This window comes from Nycticebus coucang, chromosome Y, assembly GCF_027406575.1.
Source record: "Nycticebus coucang isolate mNycCou1 chromosome Y, mNycCou1.pri, whole genome shotgun sequence".
In the NCBI taxonomy this organism is placed as follows: domain Eukaryota; kingdom Metazoa; phylum Chordata; class Mammalia; order Primates; family Lorisidae; genus Nycticebus; species Nycticebus coucang.
The window spans coordinates 27,669,629-27,693,661 of NC_069805.1; the positions used below are offsets into that span (position 1 = coordinate 27,669,629).

At 37.2% G+C, this 24,033-nt stretch overlaps 1 protein-coding gene across 2 annotated transcripts in view; it reads right to left on the minus strand.

Annotated features, from left to right (window-relative positions):
* The window catches only part of LOC128579003 (uncharacterized), a 73,584-nt gene that overhangs the window by 30,300 nt on the left and 19,251 nt on the right, over positions 1-24,033 (minus strand). The window contains exon 3 of one of the 2 annotated variants that reach the window (XM_053581323.1): positions 13,091-13,217. The exons of the other annotated variant lie outside the window; for it this stretch is intronic. Within the exon in view, the coding sequence (XP_053437298.1) occupies positions 13,211-13,217 (7 nt within the window). The 3' untranslated portion in view covers positions 13,091-13,210. Of the gene's footprint in view, positions 1-13,090; positions 13,218-24,033 lie in introns of those variants that run through there. 2 annotated transcript variants of the gene reach the window in all.

Here is a 24,033-nt window from a genome sequence, read left to right on the forward strand (position 1 = left end):
CTTTTGTTTGGTTTATCAAAGACCAGATGGAAAGTAGAGATTGGTTTCATCTCTTGGTTTTCTATTCTGTTTCATATGTCTATGTCTTTAATGTTGTACCAATACCATACAATTTTGATTACTGTGGACTTCTGATAAAGCCTGAAGATTGGTTGGGTGCTGCCTCTGACTTTGTTTTTATTACTAAGAATAGCCTTAGTTATATGGGTTTATTTCTCATTCCAAAAAATTGAAGTACTATTTTTTCCAGTTCCATGGAATACTATTTAGCCATTAAAAAAGATGGAGACTTTTTTTTTTTTAATGTCTGTTCTTTTTTAATTATTAAAAAGATTACTTCCTGGTTCTCTCCCAGGGAGAGCCAGATTTTTTTTTTCTGTATTTTCCTCCTTCTTAACATGTTCTTTTTTTTTTTTATTATTGTTGGAGATTCAATGAGGGTACAATAAGCCAGGTTACACTGATTGCAATTGTTAGGTAAAGTCCCTCTTGCAATCATGTCTTGCCCCCATGAAGTGTGACACACACTAAGGCCCCCCCCCGTCCCTGTTTCTCCTTCCCCCCATAACCTTAATTGTCATTAATTGTCCTCATATCAAAATTGAGTACATAGGATTCATGCTTCTCCATTCTTGTGATGCTTTACTAAGAATAATGTCTTCCTCTTCCACTTCCATCCAGGTTAATACGAAGGATGTAAAGTCTCCATTTTTTTAATGGCTGAATAGTATTACATGTATACATATACCACAGCTTGTTAATCCATTCCTGGGTTGGTGGGCATTTAGGCTGTTTCCACATTTTGGTGATTGTAAATTGAGCTGCAATAAACAGTCTAGTACAAGTGTCCTTATGATAAAAGAATTTTTTTCCTTCTGGGTAGATGCCCAGTAATGGGATTGCAGGATTAAATGGGAGGTCTAGCTTGAGTGCTTTGAGGTTTCTCCATACTTCCTTCCAGAAAGGGTGTACTAGTTTGCAGTCCCACCAGAAGTGTAAAAGTGTTCCCTTCTCTCCACATCCATGCCAGCATTTGCAGTTTTGAGATTTTGTGATGTGGGCCATTCTCACTGGGGTTAGATAATATCTCAGGGTTGTTTTGATTTGCAGTTCTTTAATATATAGAGATGATGAACATTTTAACATGTGTTTGTTAGTCATTCGTCTGTCATCTTTACAGAAAGTTCTATTCATGTCTCTTGCCCATTGATATATGGGATTGTTGGCTTTTTTCATGTGGATTAATTTGAGTTCTCTATAGATCCAAGTTATCAAGCTTTTGTCTGATTGAAATTATGCAATTATCCTTTCCCATTGTGTAGGTTGTCTCTTTGCTTTGGTTATTGTCTCCTTAGCTGTACAGAAGCTTTTCAGTTTTATGAAGTCCCATTTGTTTCTTTTAGTTGTTGTTGCCATTGCCATGGCAGTCTTCTTCATGAAGTCTTTCCCCAGGCCAATATCTTCCAGTGTTTTTCCTATGCTTTCTTGGAGGATTTTTATTGTTTCATGCCTTAAATATAAGTCCTGTATCCATCTTGAATCAATTTTTGTGAGTGGGGAAAGGTGTGGGTCCAGTTCCAGTCTTTTACATGTAGACATCCAGTTCTCCCAACACCATTTATTGAATAGGGAGTCTTTTCCCTAAGGTATGTTCTTGTTTGGTTTATCGAAGATTAGGTGGTTGTAAGATGTTAGTTTCATTTCTTGGTTTTCAATTCGATTTCAAGTGTCTAGGTCTCTCTTTTTTGCCAGTACCATGCTGTCTTGAGCACTATGGCTTTGTAGTACAGACTAAAATCTGGTATGCTGATGCCCCCAGCTTTACTATTATTACTAAGAACTGCCTTAGCTATACGGGGTTTTTTTCCAGTTCCATGCAAAACGCAGAATCATTTTTTTCCAAATCTTGAAAGTACGATGTTGGTACTTTGATAGGAATGGCGTCGAATATGTAGATTGCTTTGGGAAGAATAGACATTTTAACAGTGTTTATTCTTCCCGTCCATGAGCATGGTATGTTCTTCCATTTGTCAATATCCTGTGCCATTTCCTTTCTGAGGATTTCATAGTTTTCTCTATAGAGGTCCTTCACCTCCTTCATTAGATATATTCCTAGGTATTTCATTTTCTTTGAAACTATGGTGAAGGGAGTTGTGTCCTTAATTAGCTTCTCTTCTTGACTGTTATTGGTGTATACAAAGGCTACTGACTTGTGGACATTGATTTTATATCCTGAAACATTACTGTATTTTTTGATGACTTCTAGGAGTCTTGTGGTTGAGTCTTTTGGCGTTCTCTAAGTGTAAGATCATGTCGTCAGCAAAGAGGGAGAGTTTGACCTCCTCTGCTCCCATTTGTATTCCCCTTATTTCCTTGTCTTGCCAAATTGTATTGGCTAGAACTTCCAGCACTACGTTGAATAGTAAAGGTGACAGAGGACAACCTTGTCTGGTTCCAGTTCTAAGAGGAAAAGCTTTGAGTTTTACTCCATTCAGTAAAATATTGGCTGTGGTTTTGTCATAGATAGCTTCAATCAGTTTTAGAAATGTGCCACCTATGCCTATACTCTTCAGTGTTCTAATTAGAAAAGGATGCTGGATTTTATCAAATGCTTTTTCTGCATCTATTGAGAGGATCATGTGATCTTTATTTTTGCCTCTGTTAATATGGTGGATAACGTTTATGGACTTGCGTATGTTAAACTTGCATCTGTGGGATGAAGCCTACTTCATCATGATGAATGACTTTTTTGATGGTAAGCTGTAATCTGTTGGCTAGGATTTTGTTGAGAATTTTTGCATCTATATTCATGAGTGCGATTGGTCTGAAATTCTCTTTTTTGTTTGGGTCTTTTCCTGGTTTTGGTATGAGGGTGATGTTTGCTTCATAGAATGTGTTGGGGAAGATTCCTTCTTCCTCAATTTTTTGGAATAATTTCTGTAGTACAGGAATCAGCTCTTCCTTGAAGGTTTGATAGAATTCTGGAGTGAAGCCATCTGGACCAGGGCATTTTTTGTTTGGAAGATTTTTTATTGTTTCTTTGATCTCAGTGCTTGAAATTGGTCTGTTCAGGAGCTCTATTTCTTCCTGGCTGAGTCTAGGGAGAGGGTGTGATTCCAAATATTGATCCATTTCCTTCACAATGTCAAATTTCTGGGCGTAGAGTTTTTGGTAGTATTCAGAGATGATCTCTTGTATCTCTGTGGGATCAGTTGTTATTTCCCCTTTATCATTTCTGATTGACGTTACTAGAGATTTTACTTTTCTATTCCTCGTTAGTCTGGCCAATGGTTTATCCATTTTATTTATTTTTTCAGAAAACCAACTCCTTGTTTCATTAATTTTCTGAATGATTCTTTTGTTTTCAATTTCATTGATCTCTGATTTGATTTTGGAGATTTCTTTTCTTCTACTGAGTTTAGGCTTAGATTGTTCTTTTTTTTCCAATTCCATAAGATCTCTTGTGAGATTGTTGATGCGCTCTCTTTCTGTTTTTCGAATGTAGGCATCTAAAGCGATGAATTTTCCTCTCAAAACTGCTTTTGCAGTATCCCACAGGTTTTGGTAGCTTGTGTCTTCATTGTTGTTATGCTCAAGGAAGTTAATGATTTCCTGTTTTATTTCTTCCTGCACCCATCTGTTATTCAACAGAAGATTGTTTAATTTCCATGCCTTTGGGTGGGGTCGAGCATTTTTGTTAGAGTTAGTTCCACCTTTAGTTTCTTATGGTGTGAGAGATACAAGGTAAAATTTCAGTTGTTTTGATTGTGTTGATATTTGTTTTGTGTCCCAGGATATGATTAATTTTGGAGAATGTTCCATGGGGTGATGAGAAGAATGTATATTCTTTATCCTTGGGGTGGAGTGTTCTATATGCGTCTATCAAGCACAGTTGTTCTAGGGTCTCATTTAAATCTCTTATATCTTTGTTTAATTTCTGTTGAGAGGATCTGTCCAACTCTGTAAGGGGAGTGTTAAAGTCCCCTGTTATGATGGTATTATCAGCTATCATATTGCTCAGGTCTGCTTCAAGAATCTGGGAGAATTTAAATTGTGTGCATAAATATTTAGAATTGAAACATCTTCTTGTTGTATTTTTCCCTTGACCAATATAAAGTGACCAACTTTGTCTTTTTTGACTTTAGTTGCTTTAAATCCACATGTATCTGAAAATAAGATTGCAACTCCTCTTTTCTTCTGAATTCCATTTGTTTGAAAAATTGTCTTCCAACCCCTGACTCGGAGCTTTAATTTGTCTTTTGAAGCCAGGTGTGTTTCTTGCAGACAGCAAATGGATGGCTTATGTTTTTTAATCCAGACAGCCAATCTATGTCTCTTCAGTGGGGAATTCAAGCCATTAACATTTATTGAGATAATTGATAAGTGTGGTAGTATTCTAGTCATCTTATTTTGTGAGAGTTCATTGCTTAGTTTTATCTTTTGCATCAGTGTGGAGGTTAGGTTCTGTCCTTTAATTTCTGAGTTCTTAATTTGCTGCTGATCCATTGTGGTGTTCAGTGTGCAGAACAGGTTGAAGTATTTCCTGTAGAGCTTGTCTTGTTGTGGCAAATTTCCTCAATGTTTGTCTATCTGTAAATGATTTGATTTCTCCATCAATTTTTAAGCTAAGCTTATCAGAGTACAGAATTCTGTGCTGGAAATTGTTCTGTTTAAGTAGATTAAAGGTAGATGACCATTGTCTTCTTGCTTGGAAAGTTTCATTAGAGAAGTCTGCGGTCACTCTGATGGATTTGCCCCTGTAGGTAAACTGGCGCTTACTCCAGGCAGCTTCCAGAATCTTTTCTTTTGTCTTGACTTTTTACAGGTTCATCACAATGTGTCTTGGAGGAGCTCGGTTAGAGTTGAGGTGACCTGGGGTCCGATATCCCTCTGAAAGCAGTGTGTCAGAATTTTTGGTGATATTTGGGAAATTTTCTGTTATAATATTCTCTAGTATGGCTTCCATTCCTCTGGGGCATTCTTTTTCCCCTTCTGCAATTCCTATTACTCGTATGGTGGAACGCTTCATAAAGTCCCATAATTCTGACAGTGAATGTTCTGCTTTCTCTCTCTTCTTTTCTGCCTCCTTTACTGTCTGAGTTATCTCAAGAACGTTGTCTTCTACCTCTGAAATTCTTTCTTTTGCATGGTCTAACCTGTTGCTTATATTTTCCATTGCATCTTTAAGTTCCCTAATTGACTGTTTCAGTTCCTTCAGCTCTGCTATATCCTTTTCATATTCTTGATATCGTCATCTCTTATTTGATTCTGTTTTTGGATTTCCTTTTGGTTATTTTACACTTTATTAGCAATTATCCTTCATTGTTTCCATCATTTTTTTCATTGTTTTCAACATGTGAATTCTAAATTCCCTTTCTGTCATTCCTAACATTTCTTTACAGGTGGAATCATCTGCAGTAGCTACCTCATGGTCCCTTGGCGTGGTTGTGCTGGACTGGTTGTTCATGTTGCCTGGATTTTTCTGCTGATTCTTCCTCATGAGTGATTTCTTTTATCTGTTTCCTTGCCCTAATTTTCCTTTCACTTCCTCTAACTCTTTAAGTTATTGTGTCTGTGGACTAAGGGTTACAGGACCAGAAAGGTGAAAAGGTTGAAGAACAAAAAAGGGAGGAAAGAAAGGAGGACCGAGTGATAAGAAAAAAAAAGAGAAATAGAGAAAGGAGAGGGGGTGGGTATAAGGAATACTGACAAAAAGAAGAGAGGCCCAGATTGAGGAAGGCAGAGCAATATAGGTTTACAGTACGGTACTTTGACACAACCTTATAAAAACCCCACCTTGTGGGGGTGCCCAGTTGGGTGGTTCCGTTGAGGTCAGCAGCTCTTTGTAACCTGATCAGACACAGTACCCCACCTCCAACAAGTAGAGAGAAAAGACAAAAATGCTATAAATCAAACCAAAGCAAGCAAACAGAAAACTTTACCGGGATAAAATTGGGTGAAAAACCAAATAATAGTGGTAGAAACACTAGCAAAAATGAAGTTCTAGTTATTAAAAATGGCAGCAATGGGATATAATAATTAAACTTGAAAAATTGAGAAATAAAAAGGATCTGTATGGAAAAGGTTGAAATTAAAAAACAAAAGAACATAACAACGTCAAAATAAACAAAAAAAACAACCAAACAAACAAACAAAAAAAACAGAACTAAAAACAAAGCAGTATATATGTTATTGAATATCGTCTGGGCAATACGTGGTCTTCAGGGGTATGAGATGTTAATCACAGTTCTAATACGACTGGAGGCTGCTGATTTCTCAAACCCCAGCAGGTAGACACCCTAAATCTCTCTTCAGCCCACTTAAAAGGCACTTTGAACTTGTTCACTTGCTGAGCAGAATATTTCCCAGGAAAGTGCTTGTCGCTGGAATCACTGCTGAAGTGGCTATCCAGTTACCCAGTGTGCCATAACCGGTCTCACTCTGCCCCTGAGGGTTAGGGCTGCAAGGCGGCTCAGACCCAACCCTTAGGCTACTTGGTCGCTGGGTTACCAGCTCCCACCCGATTCTAGTTCTGCGACCCTGAGGGCGGAGCTTACCCGGGCAGATCACTCACCATGGCTCCCTGTGACCCACAGCCAAACATTATTAGCTCCGTCTTGCTCAGCGGCTCAGATTGGGGCCCTAGACAATGGCCAAAGTTCTCCACACTCCCACTCAGGCTCTCCCCAAGGAAGTTCAACTCAGTGCCAAGTCCAAAGATACCAAAACAGTTCACAGGTAAGGCCTTTCTGGTTTGCAGTCTCGCTGCTACTGAACTTACAGTTGTGAGCGGGTTTAGATGGATTGAACACACGCGACCACTTGCCGTTTTTCCACTGTTTTAGTCCTACTCTTGGGGTCCCGAAGTCTCTCACTGACTCCCTGTATCCTCATACAGGTGATGATAGGGAGATCCCACCAGCCAGAGATGCCTGGAGTCCTATCTCCCCGGACTCACGGTGCCCAGATGCAAGGAAGCTGTTACTCGGCCGCCATCTTGCTCCGCCTCCCTTATTAACTTTCAAGTACAGATGCTTGATGAATACAGGTTTGTAGTACATGAGTCCACTATACATGGATTTTCTTCTGTCTCTGCCATTCCTGAGACAGCAAGAACAATCCCTTCTCTTCCTCTTCTCTCTTAGCCTACTCAATGTGAAGATGACAATGATGATGAAGAAGAACTGTACAATAATCCACTTCCACTTATTGATAGCAAATATATTTTCTCTTCCTTATGTTTTTCTTAATAACATTTTCTTTTGTCTAGCTTTATTGTAAAAATACAATATATAATACATACAACATACAAAATATTTATTCATTGACTATTTATGTTATTGGTAAGGCTTCCTATCAACAGTAAGTGATCAGTAGTTAAATTTTTGAAGAGTCAAAAATTAGACACAAATTTTTCACCTGCAAAGGTGTCGACTTTCTAACCCCCACTTTGGTAAAGTACCAACTGTATTTACCAACTGTTAAGATACAACCACACCTCCAGAGTCACTCAAAGTAATGGCTTATCTGAAAAATCTAAAAAAAAAAAAATCATAAGAACCAAAAATGTAACATTTTCCTGAAATAACGTAAATCCACCATTGTTAAAAATCTAGAAAGTACTCAAGAATTGAAGATAAAATGAAAGTAGACAGAGTAAATAAAGAATGAAATGAACAGAACACATATCAATCAAACTGTAAATAACTATACCTCTTGCTTAAAATCAATATTGTGGAGCAGTGCCTGCAACTTAGTGGATAGGGTGCTGACCACATACACCGAGGCTGGTGGGATCGAACCTGGCCCAGTCCAGCTAAAACAACAATAACTGCAACAAAAAAAATAGTCATGCATTGTGGCAGGTGCCTGCAGTCCCAGCTACTTGGGAGGCTGAGGCAAGAGAATCGCTTAAGCCCAAGAGTTGGATATTGCTGTGTGCTGTGATGCACTCTATCTGTGAGACTCTGTCTCAAAAAAAAGAAAAAGAAAGAAAAATTAATGTAATGCTCAAAAAATAAGTGAAATGGTACCCAATTTTGTAATCAAAAGTCCCTTATCACTGTTATATTCCTTGATCTTCAGCTTCTGTTCTCTGGAAAAAGTACAACACCCCAAATAGGGGCACTCCTGGGTTTAGATCCCAAGTCTCTTTACCTTGTCCGCATGCCTACTTGATTTCCTAACAGCATTTGCTGCACATACGAATCAGCTACAGAACTTAAGAAAATGTCACATTCTTGGATCCCACTCTGAAATTCTTACTTGTTCAGTAATAGATCTGGAAGATAGAAGCTGAGAAATCACAGTTGGCCCCCAAGGCCTCTCGTGCCTCTTCATCTACCCTTTCACTGAGGTGTATGATATAATATTTATAATCCCACTGTCAACTTACATCCTTCTGCAGACTAGTTCTTCTGTCCCAACTTCAGCTGCTAAAATCCACCTGTCCTGCTTGGGCCCCAGGATCTCTCTTCCCACATTCTGTCCTCCCAGATTTAGCCCTCAGGCCCCAATCAGTCAGTTAGTCTATGCATTAAAAGGCAAGGGCCTACATTTTAGCCCTAATAATCAATTGGAAGCAGGGAGAAAAGGCAAATTAGTCACTGGCTCAGGCTCTAGAGACAAAATGACCAGAATTTAAATCCTAAAGCACAGAAGTACTTACATGGATAAGATATTAATCACCTGGAGTCTAGATTCTTCAATGGATAAAATGGGGAACAATAATATCTATCTCAGCCTTACTGTAAAGATTAAATAAGAATTTAAAATACCTATCACAATGTCTGGTACATAATGTTCTACAGCGAGTAGCAATTTTTATGATAAATACAGATGAATACATAAAAATGGCTAAATCTTTCACTATAACGCAATGAGAATTTTCATCATTCATTTTAATGAGATAACCCAAGCTTTGCATTACTGACCCATCCATTCAAACTCAGAAAATTCAGCTCATGTTTAACCTTACCAACCTGAGATCACTGTTACTCCAAAATAATATTTTTGAAATCCAGTTCCCTCCTATGAAGTCAAATAAAGTACAGCACTTGAAGGGTGTGTAAAATGAGGTCTTACCCACCTCAGCAAAAAAAACTAAAAGTGGCTTTGATCTATAAATCCCAATATAATTAGAGCTGCAATGTCCTTAGAGATTGCGTATCTCCCTACCTCTCATGGTTGTTGAGACTGGCTGAAATGTTCTTATTCTTCAGACCTGAACAAGGGAAATTTGAAGAAACTATATGAGAATTCATCTTACTTCAAGAGAAATAACCTTTAGTTGGGAGAGGGGCAGCTAGCATGATTCCTATTGTCGTTTCCTTCCAAGTACTTCCACTGACTTTTAACACAATTTAACTTATAACAATGACTTAGAGGATAGTGACTTGATTTCACACTTTTCCACCTATAAAATTAGAGTAAAAGCTGTTCATACAAAGTCTCTAATGCCTGTTTTCACTACTATGATGGAAGCTGGTGGAGGTACCTATTTTTTATTTAGTTTTTATTTGCAAGGCTTAATACCATGCCTGACAGTCATATGGCAGGACCTCAATAAATGTTCATTCAGTGAATGTTAATAGTTCTGGTGATCATCCCAAGAGTTTACTTCTGAATATATCAAGAGTTGTTTCAACTGCTTCTCTAACATGAGCAGAGGATCAGAACAAGAGTTGTTTTAACTGCTTCTCTAACATGAGCAGATGATCAGACCAAGTCCAAGAGTAATCCCTTAACATTGTAATGTCTCTAAACAAACCCAGCAATTATTTACTGGGGGTATCTTTCATGTGCCATGCACTCTGCTCAGAAAAGCTCAATGTTCTGCAACTAAAGTAAACATGAGGTCTTTCAGCCCCCTACATGAAAAGAGATACAGGACAGGAACTTGTGAAGAATACTAAAGAATTTTGAATTTTAAAATGCTACTATTTGTCAATGTTTATTGGAGCTTCTTCCCCTTGTGGTTCTAACAGGACACTGAATCACAGGGAATTACTCCTAGAAGGATGTTCCTGATTATTCTAGGCCAACATCTTATTTCATACATGAGAAAACTGAGGCCTATTAAAATAAAGTAAATGACACAGGTTACTCACATAAGTTTTGCGAAAGGGCTAGAAGAAGGGTTTTCCAATTCTTAGGAATAAATGCCCTTATATACAATTTATATACATGATGCTAGAAGGAGAGGATTATTCATATTACATTTTTCTATTATGTCTTCTAACAGTCTTATACATTTATGCTAAATGTGAAGGCAAAAGCTGATCTTTCTTACAAAAATGTACTATACAAAATAAAACAAACTATTCTAAACATTACTCTTCTAAATGTTTCTTTAAAAGAAAAAAATTGACGGTAGTGCTTTCTTAGAAACCACTTTATAGAACTGATGATCATAAAGAATTTTCACATAAAAATCAACAAAGTGTTATCACTGGGCTCATTACTAATCCAAGACGCAGCATCAAATATGTAACTCTCCTTTCCTTATATGTGTGTATGTATTTATAATATAGAAAAATACAAAGGGCCCAAAAGTATTATAAAAATAAATTTATAATATATAAAAACTGAACTCTGTTATAAATTACCTAAACATTGATATAGTAACTTTACTAAATATTTTTTGGCTTTCAAAATTTTTATAACAGCTCTTGGGAGAATGACTTAGACAGTGTTAAAACTCTCAACAATGTTGTTCCAGTGAAATCTACTGCATGCTTTCATTTTCTCAAAGAGTTCCTATAGAAAAGGAAAGCATTCAAAATCATTCCACTAAGCCACCAGGTGAAGTATTAAAGTGGGCCGTCAATTCACCCTCTAAAACATCACTTAGCTCTACACATGCCTCTCCAGTCCCTACAGCCACCCTTTCACGTGAGGGTACTGCCACCCATATCCTGTTCCAATGTCACCAGAGTTGGCTACTGAACCTGCTCTCATGATTCTCCACTGCTTAGCCTGGGAATTATGACCCCCTAGGATCTGACCCTGATCTCACTTAAAATATACATTTTCCTTGCACTCACCCTTTCTTCAGCAGACCTGAATGATCGCTACGGGAGCTCCTCACCTCCACTGTGCTTCCCAATCTCTGACATGCTTTTCTTACAGTTTTTATCACTCATCAGGACTGTCCTCCCCACTTTCTCATTCACTCAACAAAAAAATACAAAACCAAATAAGGTAATATCCCTATGCTCAGGTGGGTGTGCTCAAATCCCTTTCAATCTCCAAGGCCCATTTCAAGTTTCTGTGAGGACTTCCCTAATAATGGAAACATTACTAGTCCCTCATCTGATTCCTTTACCATACTACCAGGGCCTAGAATAACATTTCCTTGAGTGACTAATCACTCTATCCAAGAGTCAACACAGGTCTTCACAGGTACTGAGCATCTCCTATATGCAGACATGTGCCAGACACTTGCCTTTATGAAATCCCATTAAGGTCTTATAAGGTGGTTCTTCCCAAACTTCCTTTCCTTTCCTGTTGTGCCTGCTGTATACACTCCTTGTGAACAGGGATACACCATACCTACCTTTATCTACTTTGTAACATTCACAGTGCCTAGGATATAGTAGATGCTCAAAAAATACTATATGCAAAATATATAGCAGAAAATACTATATTCATACTGTATATGAATGGGCAGGAGTAGGGGAGAAGGGAGTATTTATTACCAAAGAATTTTTGAAAAGAAAATACTAGCTCAACACTTCTCCCTTGACTTCTTGAAAATTATTTTAAAATTGAAATTCCTCCTTCCTTCTACTTGGTACTTTATTGTAAAAGGCAACTGAGAACAGCACACTTGTTTAAGACACTTGCCTTAGGACTTGCTAGTCAGTCCAAAAGGCCTACTGACTAACTAGCTTGACTGAAATTTCAAAGAAAAGTCTTAAGACAAGTATGAGTGCGTACCTGAGCTGCAAGGAACGCACGCGGTTTGCCCCTAATTCTGCCAACTATACAGACAGCCATCCAGACTATCAGGCATCCCTGTCCAAGCATAACAGTTGATTCCCAAACACATACCATCAGGTACAAACTTCCGTACAACCTTTCATGCTGAACAGGAATGTCTCCAAAAGTGCCAGAAGCACTCTAAAAACATTGCAGAAAAAGACATGGAGATCTTGGAAAAGGACAGGGCATCCCTAAGGTTAGCACCATGCTTACCATCTTTGCACACACCCCCACACCCCTCCTGGACTTGTTGACAGAGTATGACCCCTATCTAACCAATCACAAACCACCCTAGAGAATGCCATCTTCTCTCACTCTCCTTCCCTTGCTTTACTTTTTCTGTAACAAATAACCATGTAACCTACCACACAGCTTATTGTACTTATAGTCTCTTTTCTCCCACTAGAAAGTACACTCCATAAAAGCAGCAATTTTAACCATTATATTATTACTACAACAGTCTCAGAGATTACAACAGAGCCTAGACCATATTAAGAGCTCAATAAATGTTTGTTAAATAAATGCTACTTTTTTTATTATCTAAGTAATGTTCTGATTTGTCTTTAAGTGTATGGTACTACCCATTTTCAGGAACTCCCCTCAAAACCACTTATTTTCTGAGCCTGGAATTTTTTTTATTCATAAATGATTGTAAGATTATACATCATCCTTATGAATACACAAATGAACACACTGAACTACAGCAAAAATGTCTTTATTTGTAACAGTATAAATTTATGACTGCTAAGTGCCTGTATGCAAAGCATTCAAGTGCTTTATATAGGTGTATCTTTAATTTTCAAAATGACTCTAAAAGAAAAGCTCTATCTTCCTGGGTTATAGATGGGGAAACTATCATACCAAGAGGTTAAGAGCCCTGCCCAAATTCACACAGCTAAGCCGTGGCACGGATGGCATTCAAATGGGAGTTGTCTGATACATGGTCACTCTTCTAAAACACTCTGCCTGTCATGTAGGCATTTAAAAGACGAGCTGAATTAGGTTTCTGAGAGGGTAGCTGAACCTAGAACTCCACTTTAAATTATGACACAGAAGCCAAGCAAATGAAGAATACAAGTAACTGTTTCAGGAATCAGAAATTAGAGTCCAGGTGTCAGAGTCCCAGGATAACTGAGAAGCAGAGTAAACAGGGAAGTGGCTTTGGACTTAGGGGCTGCCTCCCTCCATGTGACTCCAGGTGGGTTAGAATGAGTAAGCTTTGCTCTCAAAATCTGTAAAAGAAGAGAGGAGAGAAGAGGAGAGGACAAGAGATGAGAGAGTTGAATAAATTCTATCACCAATATTTGTTATGCCCTTTTAGTGAACTGAGATTCTGAGTGCTTGGTATGCAATAGGTAATAAATGCATCGTATATTTAATGTCATACTCATTTCTTTTTTTTTTTATTGTTGGGGATTCATTGAGGGTACAATAAGCCAGGTTACACTGATTGCATTTGTTAGGTAAAGTCCCTCTTGCAATCATGTCTTGCCCCCAAAAGGTGTGGCACACACCAAGGCCACACCCCTCTCCCTCCTTCCCTCTCTCTGTCATATTCATTTCTTAAAGGGTAGGGAAAATATAAAAAAGGAAAATCAACTGGGGTGGGCTTCATCAGAATCTGAGAGACAGCTAACCATATCTTAAAATTGTATTTCAAAAGAGCCTGCAAAACTCTAAATTCACCTTGCATTTCATTCATCCATGAGTGCCCATTTACCTAACAGAAAGTGAACAAGGTACTGTTAAGTCACATTCCAATGGGGGTGAGGAGTGGATGTCAGGGAATGACCTGACCAAAGGGTTTTTTGAACTTCTCTAGACAACAGAACATGCGAAAACAAATGGGTCAGTGGGGTCCATCTCTGACCTCATCGGATTGCAACTGTTATGTCAATATAAGGTGCAATCATCACCTATCAAATAAGATGAAGTTCAATAATTTCATTTATTAAACAAGTAGTGAATGGTCTCCAATACCATGAATTTACAAAAGATACTGCTTTATCATAAATGCTTTCTTAAAATTCTGCTAACTACAATTTCTATCATCCTGACTATTGCTAAAACTCAAAGCTATAAATCTTCACAAATAAAAAAAAATTGAGAATGATTGCATTTTTTCATGTTGTCTGAGGAAATATTTTTCTAACACTATCTCATTATCATATAAAACAACTTGCTTAGTTGTTACTTGAGTAGCTCTTACGTATTTTTAAAGCAAGGAAATAAGCACTGATTAATCTTTCAAACTATCCTGAGCATTATGAAGTTTTATGTAAAATACTCATTACTGACAAGTCAGAATAAATACAGTAACAGAGCCATTATGTTAATAAACCATAACAAAAACTGGTTGGTAAGAAGATATTCAGGATATCAATGTAATTATTTTTCCTTCTGAAAATACAGCAGTAGTTGAGGGGATAAAGGAACCACATATTACTCTTAGGTACAATATTATATTTATAATAGAATAATACAGATTTTCAGGTCCTGAAATATCATGATAATATATAATTCATACATTTGAAATTAATAAAACATATTTTTAAAAAATTTTCCTTGTATTAACAATACCATGAATTTTTATAATAATAAAAGATATTTAATTACTTAACTCAGAAATCCCAACCCTCTCCATTAACTTAAAAGCGGATAATAAAAAGTCAAGACAGAATATGAGTTTCTGACATGAATCATTTACAAAAAGTATGTGTCTCATGTAAGATAAAATGATGCACTCCTAAAAGTATTTGTCACTAAAGCCACTTGATAATGAATGATTTAATCATGTGGTTTTATGTATCATGAAATGAAATCTTAAAAATCTGGGAGTTTGATGTAGGCAAATAATCAGTGTTCTGACAATAAACTATAAAACCTATGGTCCTTAAGTTACTCAAACTAAAATTTCCTCAATTATGACAGTAGTAAAAATAAAATAAATAGCCAATAATTTATGAGCAGGAATAACTGGATAAGAAGTGACATCTTGGCAAAGTCTGTAGAGTTAAGGAAATCAAAATATAGATGACCAGGGCTCCTACATCTTAGATGTTCAGAAGACACAGAAAAGTGTATTGATTCAAACAAACATTATCCAGTCAGTGTGTTAAGAGCTAGGAAGCCGAATGAAAGCTCAGGGACAGGACTTAAATACAAGTAAAGGGTAAGTATTACCTTGAGGTTTTTGTGTAATATTACTACTAGAAACAATTAAAACCTTTGAGCTACTGTAACAAGCACTCTCCTTTTCAAAAACCAGCAGTATTTTACTGCCCTTTCTACCAAACTGTGAGGAGGATTGGTAAAAGAGTACCATTTCAAAATCTTTGTTTGGAGCCCTGTATTTTACAACCATGTCCCTGAATGGAAAAAAGCCCCAGCACAACTGTGGTTTTAACTACTTAATGCATCATGACTACCTACTGGGCAAGACCCAAACTCTACCAGGGGAGCACCACAGACTACCCAGGCCACAGACAGGGTAATGGATTTCCTGCTGAATATCACACCAATTCCCACTCCCTCAGGAAGAATAAGAAAGGTTAATCATTTCTTGTTAAGAAAATAATTCCCTGGACTAGCACAAAGAAGGCACTACTATCTTTCCACGTATATGAGGAATTAAACCCGTATAGCCCTCAGTGGCCCAAACAACCATCCCAGAATTCAGGCAGGCAGCATTCTGAAACCTTCCATACCCAGCTAAACATAAGGTACTGATCTGCTATCATCATTCTCTCACAAAATTAAACACTTTCATTTTCATTTAGCTGCCACTAAAGATTTATAAAAGGTTTGTTTTTCCTTTCATTCTCTTAACTCAAGTCCTCACAGAACATACTTTCCCCATCACAGGTTGCCAATTTTTGGTATGTTAAAAATCCCATCAAGCTGCACTTATTTGATGTGATAATTAACTTTTAATGATGGGTAAGAGAGGTGGATGCTTAAAGTCATTCTGCATTCTATTACTGCATCCATCTAATAAAGGAAAGTTCCTTTATAAAGGTCAAAAAATTTTCTCCTTTTATCAGACACTAAAGACAGACTAACTTTAAAAATATATTAAATTGGGTGGGCCAAGAGGTATGTAACAGACTACAGAGCTTTTATCAGTAACTGCAGAGGTAACAAAATGTCTCTATTATCTATTCTTTTAATTTATGTCATATCTATAATTTTTTAAATTATGATTTTATAACTAGCATTTTAATTCCATAAATACATATATTTCTGGAGATGATGCTTTAATACCTGATATCTAATGACATTATTTCCTAGTATATGACTACCTGTAGGTCTCTGTATACACCTGTAAAAGTTGTGCTATGCACAACCCTAGGGGGCATCATTCGCGTAAGAGACCATAGATCTGTACACATATTTATGATGACAATTTCCTGCCAGAAAATAGTCATGTGTCTTGTTCTAAGAAAATCAATCCTTTATAACAGTTTTCCAACATTTGCAAATAAAGCACCTCAGAAAGAGGTGACTTTGTTAATGTACAGAAAGAAAAGGAGAACAGAGAAGCAGCTGCAAGTCTAGGTAGCTCTTATTCTCTGAAAGTTCCAGGCTGGATGACGGCCCCTTCTCAAGTGAACTCTGAGGAGCACAACTCAGGTAAGGCATACCAGGCTTCTCTGAACTGTACAGCACAGGTTATTTTCTCCCGAATAAAACTTATAAAAATACTAACCTTGAAAATATCATCTGGGATCTTAACTCACTAATGTTTAGTACATATTACATTTGAGTGGATTCAGAATGACAAGGTATGTTGTGGTCACTATATTGTACTGGTTTCTTAAAAAAGCCACCATGAGGGTCGCGCCTGTGGCTCAGTGAGTAGGGCGCCAGTCCCATATGCCGCGGGTGGTGGGTTCAAACCCAGCCCCGGCCAAACTGCAACAAAAAAATAGCCGGGTGCTATGGCGGGCACCTGTAGTCCCAGCTACTTGGGAGGCTGAGGCAAGAGAATCGCTTAAGCCCAGGAGCTGGAGATTGCTGTGAGCTGTGTGAGGCCATGGCACTCTACCAAGGGCCATAAAGTGAGACTCTGTCTCTAAAAAAATAAAAGGCAAAAAAAAAAAAGCCACCATGAGGTGTCACAGTACACAAATTAGTTAAATCACTCTTTCTAAAGTAAATTTGTTATTGTTTTACAAACTTCTTTTCTCCTGATCAACAGCTATGAGTGGCTTATATGTTCATGAATAGAACGAACCTAACAGCCCTAGAAGGACTTTTAAAGGCTCTTTTGCTGAAGGTAAGGATGAGCTGCTATGAGGTTGGGATGGTCTTTCCCAAGATCAAACTGTAATAAACTCAGGGCATTTGATAAACACGCATGCCATGTACCAATGTGTTATTGTTTGCAAATTTTTGCTGTGCTTTCACAGGACACAGGGAGCTATACCAAAGCCAGGGTTTACTTTATTATCTGTTAGCTATCAAAACCATGTTATACCACTAAATAAAGTAGAAATAAACTAGTAATAAAAATAACTTAGAAGTTAACATGTATAATGAATTACATATGCATATTAACTTTATTCTAATACTACATAACATTTTAGTTCTTTACCTTAACCTATAAACAAAAAGTCATATATTCCTGCTTTGAAGATGGTGTCATCAATTGTCTAAAAATGTTTTTCACATCACTTAGAAGTCCAGCAGATTTCTATAGCAAAAAACCAAGCCAGAAGTCTTACATTTTAGTTCCAGCTCTGCAGCTCAAAGTGCCTGGGTCCTAGTGCCTTAATCTGGGCTATGGTTTCTTTGAATTTAAAACAATGGACTATATCACTCCAGATTATCTACAGTATCCCTTTAAAAGCAAAAATTCTATTATTCCCTTAGCATTTAAATTATCTGAATCCAAAATTGTTTTCTTTTTTATATTGAGACATGATTTAAAAAAAGAAAATAAGCAGGCATTTCATCTCTAGATAATGATTTTTTAATTTCAGAAGTTTACTATAGACTTAAAATGATTCATGAAATTAAGTTTATTGTGGAGTAACTGTACATGGCAATCTGCTTGATAATTTAGCAACACAAACAGAGAAAAGACCATCCTATCCTGGGACCCCACAGCACAAGTGGTGGAACAGGGGAGTGAGTGACTATAAACGTGGCCTCAGCAAACACAATGAGCCAGGATGCAACACCAGCTCCATTGTCTACCAGAAGAATGACCCTGGGCAAGCTGCAAGACTCTGAGACTCAGTGCCCTCATCTAAAGTGGAGATAATAATTCCTACTTCACAGATTTGTTGTGAGGTGAGAAGAATAGGATCACTGAATTCATAATTTACAACACTGCTTAAAAACTAAGGACAGAGGTCTCTCTCACCTTTTCTCCTTCATTAGAGGGACCCACTTCCAATTCTGTTGGAAGAGCTCTAAACTTTCACTTCCTAAATAAAATCTGTGTTATCCTGAAAAACAAAACAAAACAAAACAAAAAACTAAGGGTAAAGAGGGGCTCAACGCCTGTGGCTCAAGCAGCTAAGGAGCCAGCCACATACACCTGAGCCGGCGGGTTCAAATCTAGCCCGGGCCTGCCGAACAACAATGACAGCTGCAACCAAAATATAGCCTGGTGGTGTGGCAGGTGCCTGTTACTTGGGAGGCTGAGGCACGAGAATTGCTTAAGCCCAGGATTTGGAGTTTGCTGTGAGATGTAAAGCCATGGCACTCTACCAAGGGCAACATAGTGAGACTCTGTCTCAAGTAAAAAAAAAAAAAAAGGGTAAAGAGGAACACTACCTAATTATCCCCATGATTTTTTCATACTCCACTTTATATGGAAAGCCAAACTAAAGAAGAGAAAGTTTATAGCTTTTATCAGTTCTATCTTTATATGTCCTCTTCAATAAACACATGCTCTACTTTTTTCAAATTGTAATGTTCCAACAAACCTCTCCTTTAACCATTAAAATGACACCATGTCCCAAAGTCAATATAATGCACAAGTAAAAATTATATTAATTAAAATTACGTTGAAGTAATTTATGGGAATTTATAGGATTAAACACTCTACATAAACTGCTTTTGTGTCAAACTTAAATCTTTTCAACAAAAAAAGATTCTAGAGTTCTAATATAATCAATCTTTTACTCTCTGACAGCATAACAATTACTAGACCCCTTAACTCTGGGGGAACTTTAAGATAAAATCACAACAAATAAAACTTTCTATTATTAAAAATATTGATTGAACAATTAATCCTAAGTAACTTTTATTAATAGAAATATCTTCTCTTTTATACTTGGCAGAGATGCTATTTTGGATTCTCTAACTAGACTAAGGAACGTGCCCTTTGACAGAGCACTAAACTAAAAGGCATTTAAGTTTAAAAGGAAAAAACTTTAGCACTTGCCTTCAGTTCTTTGAAAACACCAGTTGATATCAAATTATACTGTGAGTGTGTTCCAATAATAAGCATAGCTCAGATATCTGGATACCAAATCATATTTCTAATTAATTTTCATTATTTCAGAAATATGTCTCATAGGTGGAAAAATTGTCCCAATAACATAATCCAACTATCACTTAAGCAACCAAATATATACTTCAAATTCATTCTTTGTTGTCAATATGTGGTCCTTCTTATGAAGTTAATCTTCCATCACAAGCTGTGAACAAAGTTCAGCCAAATGGACAATCTTTTCACACGACCTGAGAACTCTTATTTAAATGCATAAATAGATTTAAGTGTGCCAGAAATTTAAGGCTCATTTAACTGATATTTTGTGGCTCACAGGGCATAAGCAATTAATGCCATATTTTTTACACCACTGCTATTCCAGATATTTATAATAACTTATTATATTGAAAATAAGTTTTAAAAAAGTAACAGCTTAGAAAAACCTGTACTTGCACAGGCGGGTGGGAGAGTAGCTCTGTAAAGAGCAGCCATGGTATCTGAGTTCTGGCCTCAGAGGAGTCCTGGCACATTCAAAGACCTGAGTCAAGCTGCTTAACAACTTCGAGTCTGTTCCTTTACCTGCAAAATGGGACTAACACCAACTATCTACCTCAGAGCATAGTTATAAAGCAAATAAGATGTCAGTGAAATCACAATGTAATCTTTAAGTTATAGTAACAAGTTTAAGATATTATTACTACCATCCCTTTAAGGGTTAACAGCCTTGCAATAAAGATTTGATGACTAAATGACCAGCAGGATGAAACCAAAGAAGTCTCCTCTGTTCAAGCCTTTTATTTGGAGACCATGTCAAAGATGCAGGAGGGTGCTTGAAAAAAATATTTTTGTTCAACTTCGGGAAGCTTAAGCAGACCAGACTGTCTTTGTTAGGGCAAAGAGGAACCTTCTACACTGACAAGACATCTCAAATGCAAATTAGAATATTGTAATTTATTGTGAAGATGTGAAACTGCTTTAAATAAACATGTTCTAAAGGAGACTAAACTATAGAGGGGAGAGGAGGTATCTGCTTTGACCAGTGTAACAGGGCCAAAGAAAGATGTCCTCATATGTCCAGCTGCTAACAGAAAGAGCTCCTAGCTCCTTCTCAGGGAAAAAATGTTTGTTCTCCCCAACTCTGAAGATACTCAATGCATGACAAATTTATTTTTGACCACAGGATTAGAGTTTTTACCATCTTTTAAAAAATAAATATGAATAAGAAAATTGTAAAAAGAGAGGAGAAAATATAAACTACCTTATTTTATTTGTTTGAAAATAAATTCAGCCCTAATTAGAACAGATTGTGATGATCCATGACACATCCTAATTTTACTGGTAGTGAAAGACGTAACAGGATAACAACATATATGAAATAATTCAATTGTAAATGCCATAATTCTTCATTGGTAATATATCAATAAAACTATGTTAATAATGACCTTTAAATAAACTAGAGTACCTCCATACAGGCAACACTGTCAGGGCTTACAATCGTATTTATGCATGACATAATCCCAGAATCACTGGCTTTACTTCATTCAGAGCGGGATTCATTTATAGTCCTCTGATCTTGACACTGACCCATTCCTGTAGGCTCAGGTCTCATATACCCAGTACACAGTATAAAACAGAGCAGTTCAATCCAACAAAAAATTAGATACCTGGATTCCAGGACTGGGGGTACAAAGAGATCCAGATCCTAATGGCTTATGATGGTCACAGTTTTTGCCTTAAGATATGAGGTCACCAAAGCCATTCCTTAAAAATGTTCTTACTAACACTATTTCCCCATGGACTGTATCTTAGGGGAGCTCCTAGAACTTAACTTTTCATGCCCAAGACCCTGTGTGTACCCCTATGCAGCCAAGTAATATTTACTGAGTTCCTACTATGTAGCAGGCACTTTTATAGGCATAGAAGATAAAACAATAAACAAAAAGTATCACTCCTACTCTTACCAGATCCCTTATACTGAGGTGGACTCTGTCCTCATCCTACCAAGCAGCCTAATTCTGCTTAGTCATTTAATAGTATCTACTGAGCGCCTACCATGATCTAGATACTGGGGATACATTGGTGAACAAGAGTCACTGATTATCATGGAACGTATCTAAACTTGGTGTGACAATGTCCAATTCTGACAGTGGTCTCCAAAGTAGCATTCTTGAACCCCAAAACATGAACCAGATATTCTCTCCCTCCCCTCCCTTTCCCCCTTCCTCCTATTCTTAGGTTGTAACTGGGTTATAGCTTTCATGTGAAAGCCCTAAATTAGTTTCATAGTAGGGCTGAGTACATTGGGGGTACATTGGGTACTTTTTCTTTGAGATATCATCTAACGCCAGTGAGACTAGCCTATATCACAAAATCTCAAAACCAGAGATGTTGGAATGGATGTGGAGAAAAGGGAACACTTTTGCACTGCTGGTGGGAATACAAATTATTACTTTCATTTTGGAAAGAGATATGGAGAACACTTAGAGATCTAAAAATAGAGCTGCCATTCAATCCTGCAATTCCTCTACTGGGCATATACCCAGAAGACCAAAAATCACATCATAACAAAGATATTTGTACCAGAATGTTTATTGCTGCCCTATTCATAATTGCTAAGTCATGGAAAAAGCTCAAGTGCCCATCGATCCACGAATGCAAAACTGTGGTATTGGGCAGCGCCTGTGGCTCAGTGAGTAGGGCGCCGGCCCCATATGCTGAGGGTGGCAGGTTCAAACCCAGCCCCGGCCAAACTGCAACAAAAAAATAGCCAAGAGTTGTGGTGGGTGCCTGTAGTCCCAGCTGCTCGGGAGGCTGAGGCAGGAGAATCGCGTAAGCCCAAGAGTTAGAGATTGCTGTGAGCCGTGTGACACCACGGCACTCTACCCGAGTGTGCTACAGTGAGACTCTGTCTCTACAAAAAAAAAAAAAAAAAAAAAAAATTAATTGTGCTATATGTACACCAGGGAATATTATGCAGCCTTAAAGAAAGATGGAGACTTTAACTCTTTCATGTTTACATGGATGGAGCTGGAACATATTGTTCTTAGTAAAGTATCTCAAGAATGGAAGAAAAAAATTTTTTAATTGGGCGACACGTGTGGCTCAAAGGGGTAGGGCGCTGGCCCCATATGCCGGAGGTGGCGGGTTCAAACAGCCCTGGCCAAAAAAAAAAAAAAAAAAAAAAAAAAATTTTTTTTTGTATTTAAGAAATAAAAAAACAAATAAAAAGAAGTTCATTATTATCATGAAGTCTGGTAAATAATAAGATCCGAATACTTGTGTTTCCATGGTGCTAAACAAAGCCAAGACAAAGAATGTAAGAAGACTTATAAGTTACTATTCCATGATGCTATTCCTCTCTGCTGCTTTAATGTAAATATCAGGGTCACTATCGATGTTGAGATCTTTTGAAGAAGCCTTTCCCAGATCACCTTGTTCTTTACGTCCTCACTTATTAATGTATTTGTTTATTATTAAAGCATTGGTTGGCATCTGGAACATTGAGCACAATATTTTAGAAACAAAATTTTAAACTACACTGGGCTGTTGCCCATAAGTGAGAAGCCAAATGAGAACCACAAATAAAAGTGGGTGAAAAACATAAATTCTGAGGTATAATAAACACAGAAATCATGAATAAAAGTCCGGACCCTGATAAATATACATAAAAAAGAAGGACCAAACTGATGGGTGCCCTCCATGAGAGAAACTGCAACATTTATCACTTCTCGGCCTTTGGAGAAGATCAAGTGTAGAAACTGCAAAATTAAGCATAGGTTGAAAATACCATGGAAAATCTGAAAACCACCCGATGGAATCATTAAGCGTAATTTATAACCTATACTTTCTCATGGACAGAAAAACAAATTTTCACCTCTTTGGAATCTCAAGTGGTGCTAGTAACTGGGATAGCAACCTTATTAATATAATTTATGTAACTGATTTAAGTATTATCTACAGTGTGTTATTATATTCTACTGATAGGTATTTGAACTCCTTTATATATACTTTAAACGTACTATTCTATTAAGTATGTCTTTAACATTATTCAGTGTATGTGGAATCTTCTTTGGGTTATTACCTAGTCAAACACTTCCTTTTGGTTCAATCAATCAGTTCTCATTATGGATTGTGACATTAATAGCAATAAATAAAAAAGGAAGTCTAAAACATTTTACTAAACTATAATTTTAAAATAAGTTTAAAGCTTCATCAAAAAAAGTCAGTGGCCTTTCAAATGTAACAAAAGCCAAAAGGACCCACTAATATTTAAAGAAAAGTAAAATTAGGGTTAGAAGCTTACATCTTTAAAATTTTTTCTAGTGAATTAGTTTTACAAACTTAACAGCAAGTAGGGCAAACACAGTGCCATAGCAAGAAACTCCACTCAGATTCCAACATCTAGCTCCGATGCTGGAATTAGCCAGTTTTTCACTAACATTTACTCAGCACTGTTTTGTTACAATTTTATTAGAAAAATTAGTACCAATTAACTTATATGATAGATATTTATATCCATTGGCCTTTTCTGGCCAGTAGAACATGACTGCATTGAGGACAAGGGCTATTCCATATTCATCTTTATATCCCTAAAGTGTAGG